Source organism: Watersipora subatra, chromosome 3 (assembly GCF_963576615.1).
Source record: "Watersipora subatra chromosome 3, tzWatSuba1.1, whole genome shotgun sequence".
Lineage (NCBI taxonomy): Eukaryota > Metazoa > Bryozoa > Gymnolaemata > Cheilostomatida > Watersiporidae > Watersipora > Watersipora subatra.
In genome coordinates, this window is record NC_088710.1 from 36,280,816 (window position 1) to 36,286,927 (window position 6,112).

Below are 6,112 nucleotides of genomic sequence, written 5' to 3' on the forward strand. Positions count from 1 at the left end.
ACTCTTCCGTTCATCAATTTTCATGCTATTATTTCAGAACTCTCTACTCATATTTCTGTTTTGCTGCACTCCTCAACGTGTTATCATGTTATACCTACACGTAGTGTTCTGCTTATATCTTTCTGTCATGTCGCCAAAACTTAAAACATTACATTATATTTTATATGTCACTCATCAAAATGTTATATATTACTTAATCAACATAGCATTTCCTACTCATACCTCCAATTTTATGAAATATTTGTTAAACTCTACAATATAGAATTTCATGAACACTGAACTTTTCATTCTTGTAGCAGTTGTTCCGCTGTTCTGACCAAATTGCCTGCCTTTCAAGTCAAATCGAAATCAGGTCACATTTTTCAACATTTTCATAAATCAGAAATTAGTTTTTTTAGGATAAATGTCACAGTTTCAGTACGATATACTTGTATGCGATAAACTGAGTTGAAAGAGGACAACCGACTCCATCACGGACACACCAAACGCAGGTATTGTTTGCTAAGTAGATAATAGCCATAGTCAATTTCTATTGGAGATATTTGTTTACTCTGATGAGCTGGTCGCGTGCCCAGTTCAGAATCTTTTACCCTCCTTTCATTCTTACGCGTTTGCTCCGTGTACGCAGATGGATTTTAGCTATCAGCCCCACAGCTGGGATAGCAATGCCGAGCTTGAGTTCTTGAATGGTTGGGTGCAAGGTAAGCTCTGCGTAGATGACTTGAATTTGCTAACAAGTATCCTTGCCAAGTATCTGGCACTTTTAAAAGCTGACTCTTTACCATCTTATAGTAGCTGTACTTTCCCACTGCAGATCTACAAGGCCTCTAGTTTTAAAAGTATTTATACGCTAACATAGGAGGAATTAGTCCAATTGTTTTTCTAGATTGATTATATCTATTAGTTCATCAAGAGGAGGCACCCATTTTGCTGTCTCATTTTCACAGTCCTCTCTAAACTGATGCATCAGCTTGTATTCTGCACCATCATTAAGGTTAGAGAAGCGAGGGAGTCGTTATCCATGCTTGAATATATAATAGTCTCCTACCGCCACTTCTTCTTGCTTGTCGAAGTGAATGAGACCCGTCTATAGAAATATACACTTGCTTTGATTGGTTCACTCAGTTTGACACACTATGTAATATATATAATATATAATACATTATATGTTATATTGTATTATAATATACTACAGCTATAATATATAATATATTAAAATATGTTATAGTTTAGTGCACTATGTTATATAAAATATATTATAATATAAAATAATTACAGTGACTCAAAAACTATAATGACTTTAGAGTAGTGGTGCTAAAGAACTTAGCCTGCAGTTTTAGATCTGATTCTCCAGGGTATAAATTTATTTGATCCCTGCTATGTTAGTCATGGAACCCACTCTATTTCAGATGAAGTCACTCATGGAGCCGACTACCACAGAATAACTAGATCTCAGAACCGACACATCAACTACTCAGAACTAGATTCTGATGGTTCCGGCTCTCCGCTAGCTGATGACACTCTGAATGGCCAAGATGTCTTCGGCCTTCCTTACGCATCTAATGACAAATATGATGACTTTGACGATGAAAATGACTACCAAACTTCTGGCAAAAAACGACCTCATCGAACTGCAGCCAACCAACGAGAACGGAAGCGCATGAAGTCGATAAATGATGCGTTCGACCATCTTAGACAATATATACCTTTGCCCCAAAATGAGCGAAGTAAGCTGTCTAAGGTAGAGACACTCAAGTGTGCGATCATGTACATAGGAACGATGACAGAGACCCTACAGCAGTATGAAGATACCCTCTACTATAGAAAGAAGAAACACAGTGAAGCTCCAAAGAAAGTCGTTGTTAAATGCAAACATGGTGAGAAATTAACAAACATGCAATCAAAGTTGCTTCTTCCAAATATTAGAAATAATATTGATTAAAATATTGATTAAAATTTTATAATAATTCAATCATTAGTAAATTCATGCTAAAATAATAATGGTACTGTTTAGGCAAAGGCAATACAAGTAGCCTTTTAAAAAGTGTCATAAACGCTAGTTTTACAAATATTAATATTAGAAGTATAACATGAATAACTATTATAATAGGAATACTAGGAGTATAGCATGAATAATTATTAGAATAGTAATATGAAGATTGTAACATATATATATATATATATATATATATATATATATATATATATATATATATATATATATATATATATATATATATATATATATATATATATATATATATATATATATATATATATATATATATATATATATATTACTTTATGGACAATAATTTCATTTAAAATAGAAATCTTTTTCAAATTAGGCCATACAACAACAATTAAAAAAAGGGCAACAGTTAGTCACTAAAATTGAACAAATAGTTTGAGAAATATTGTTTAAAATGTCTTTCTTTTCTTACAAAACAGATATTAGGTGAAAGATTGTTAAAGCAGCCGGCAATGATGTTTTCAAATTAATTGGTAATGGTTGTATGCAATTTTTTCATATCACATAAGTTGAAATGAGTTGAGAACCTGTAACTGTCATGTAAAAAACGAAGACACAAACCATAAAAAATCTTGAAACCTTTAATTGAAGTAAAATAGACATTTATCATAGACAGTGTAAGATTTGGAAGGATCATTCGTTGGAATAAAATATGCTGAATATGATGTAAACTTGCAATTAGTCGAGACGCTCTTTTGTGCAACAAAAATAAATTATTTGTGACATATCTTGGAGTTAGATTATAATAAGTGTGTGTCCCTTAAATAAGAGGACAAAAGATAAACTGATAATAAAATGCAATAGCAGGTTTTGAGTTCATGTATGGCCTGCAAAACTGGAGCAGAGCCAATGACTTAGCGACCTTATTACAAATAGTGTCAACATGATTACTCCAAGAGAGTCGATCTGTCAAAACAAATCCTAACAATTTTGTCTCACGTCTACAAGTGATAGATTGACTGTTAAACTTAGAGTAAAGCTGTTTCAAAGGTTTTCATTAGTATTATAAAGAATAAAATGTGATTTTTGTGAATTAGCATGTAAAACAACATAAATAATTATTATAATGGTAATACTAGTAGTATAACACAAATAACTATTATAAATGTATTGCAAATTACAGTTTACGCATTTTACTGCTTGTTCAATAAACCTCGATATCCATATTCCTGCTGATGTAACTGATGACATCACTGCAGTTACAGTTGTACCAATATAATGTAAATCTTAACAAGATGCCTTGTAATTGGTTTGTTCAGATTTTGCTCAAGTTTATTTTGCACATTTCATGATTCGTGATTTCGTTTAATTAATATACATATATATTATATATGTTACTTTAGTGGCAATAATTTCATTTAAAATAGAAATCTTTTTCAAATTAGGCCATACAACAACAATTAAAAAAAGGGCAACAGTTAGTCACTAAAATCGAATAAACAGTTTGACAAATAGTGTTTAAATGCCTTCCTCTGCTAAAAGAACGGATATTAGGTAGAAGATTGTTAAACCAGTTAGCAATGGTATTTTGCTCATAGTTGTTAGATGTATGCAATTTGTTCAAACTACATAAGCTGAAATGAGTTGAAAACCTGTAACTGCCTTGTACAAAATGAAGTAATATAATTTTATTATGTTTCTACATAATATATTTTTGGAATATGGGTATGTAACTATGTGTATATTCATACCTGACTCCAAAAGACATAAAAATCAGGTTTCATATTCAAGAGTTGAGTGTAATAGTGCAATATGGACTGCTGGTTATTCTTTTCATGTTCAGTTAGCTATGCTATAGAAACACAGCAGCCCACTTGCTATTAATATTGTGTTTGAACTTGTAGAAAACTATGCATATCATATATTATATATAAAATATATATTGCATATTATATACACAATATATATTGCATATCGTGTGATTGAATGCCTTTGAACAGCCCTGAAACTTATAAGAGAGCATTAATTACGTTATCATAGTGCTACTGTACGTTATGTATATAATGTGGCTCTAAAGCCCTAGGTTTAGTATGAGTAGCACTATTTTATATTCCTATCAGAAGCTGGAAAAAGCATCATCTCATACAACTTGTTGATATTTATAGAAGCTGAGTTAGGACTAAACCATGCTTTGTCTTGGAAAAGACGGTCAATGGATGTCACAATCAGCCTGTCTGATAAAGCTAAAGTAAAAACTCGCCTCTGGTTCCCTGACCTACCGACCTCTGATGATATAAGCTTTTTAAACAACCCCGAGTCAGCGCACTACTCAGAGCTGTCCAATCAGTATGTGATGATGTCATGAGTTACACCCTCACTCCTTCCTTTACCTCTTTAGACCAAATTAGTATCTAGCAACCTTTCTACACTGTTTATTTTTTGTAGACTTTATATAACCGCCATTTTGTTTTCTGCACTCCCACGATAAAGATGTAAAGCAAATTGTGGTATGAAAACATTGTTTGAAGTTTTGTCATTGTCTGAGCGAGTGTAATTGTTATTATTAATTTAGCTTGAAAAGACCCTATTAGCTAATGAGTGTAAACATTAATCACATAAACACTCTCCACAAAAGACCGCAAGTAAGGATGTTCAAATACCAATATTATTGTTTACATATGGTCTCTGTTATGTTTAGCGGGGTGTGAACTGTAGAGAATCCATAGAAAGGTGCTAGTATTGCTATGGCTTGGAAAGGCTATTGTATCTATTTGTAGAGAAACAAGAGAATTGCAAGGACCGTTATAGTTCTTACTGCTATCATTATCTTTATGCTGCAATCAATATTTGCATTATCAAGATGAAATACAAAATATACAATCGTGTTTTCTATTCTTTTATTTGAAAAGGATAATGAAGGCATTTAAACTTGCCCCTGACACCCGCTTTATTGATGGCAAAAACCTTGTCTTAGCATAGTTCTTGCTTGTTGCTGGTACAAACCTCTTTCTTTTAACTCTTGTTTAAAAAAAACCCTAGCAACGTGTTTAGGGATCACATGGTAAAACTGAATTACACCTGAAGAGCAATTACGTTTAGTGATATCAGGTTGGATCTACGTATGTTTGAAAATACATTTGTTACGGGAACCCTCGGCGCTTATTCCAACCATGCAGGAGACAGGGCTAGCCCGCTAAAAATTACTCATTAGCTTGTGACTAGGGCAGACATCCCCATAGGTTTCATTTTTGAAATTTCGTGGTTATCTTGACAAAAATAATCTATACCAAAGTCCTGCTTTGGCCTGCTGCCTGAGTATGTAGAAAATTAGATTGGAGTAAGAAAATAAGATATCAACCAGCTTTTGTTGAAGCTGGTATAAGGAGGCAGAGTCTATGCGCGCTGCAAAAATTCTTACAAGATGGACAACTTAATTTTGATCAGGAGTAATCCCCTCATGAGTTATTAACTCGTAAAAAATCTATAAATGTTGAGCATAGTTAAATGACAAACATACATTGTCATTACAGCTGACTATCTAGTTGGCTGACTGAATTTTAGTTCTGCAGTCAGCGCGTGATTTTAATCTAAGACAGCCTAATATACTCATCATGAAAAAATGCTATTACAAGTTTAATTGCGGTCTCGTTCTTATAGTACAAAGTTCTTAGAAGGCCAATGCTAAAGAATTGAACTCAATTGCAGCGCTTGTCTATCAGTACAAGCAATATCATTTTTTGTTGCAATAGTTCAAGGTCAAACATCTGTGTAATTGAAGTTTAATATTACTTCAATCAGCTGTTTAATTTTTAACAAACTTGTTTAAATTCTATTATTTCGAACTAGATGAGAAAAATGTACATGTTGATATTCGATTGATTGCTACATGTATATATGTTTTTGGAGAATACTGCATGGGCAGGAATAAAATGCGTTGTCAATAGCCTTTTACACATTGTGTAAAAGGGAGTTGAGGAAGAAAAATATAAACTTGACTTTGGCATACGTTTTGTCTTCAATTGTTGACCTGATACAAGCTGCTTGAAAAGCATTATAATTGTTTCAAGTTGAACTTTAGTTCATTGAACTTCTGGCTAGAGAATGGATATCTCACCTCTCACAATTATTAGGAAAATAAAG

General features: G+C 32.8%; 1 protein-coding gene across 2 annotated transcripts; it reads left to right on the forward strand.

The window, feature by feature from the left end:
- The first annotated feature begins 615 nt into the window (after positions 1–615).
- On the forward strand, positions 616–4,768 carry LOC137391360 (pancreas transcription factor 1 subunit alpha-like). Of its 2 annotated transcripts, none has more exons than XM_068077811.1 (3): positions 616–701; positions 1,410–1,877; positions 4,138–4,768. In XM_068077811.1, exons 1-3 carry the CDS (start codon positions 629–631, stop codon positions 4,335–4,337), a joined length of 741 nt encoding a protein of 246 aa, XP_067933912.1. In that variant the 5' UTR covers positions 616–628; the 3' UTR covers positions 4,338–4,768. The 2 variants fall into 2 exon arrangements, with proteins under 2 accessions (XP_067933912.1, XP_067933913.1); XM_068077812.1 differs by having other exon boundaries at positions 4,141–4,768.
- The last annotated feature ends 1,344 nt before the right edge of the window (positions 4,769–6,112 follow it).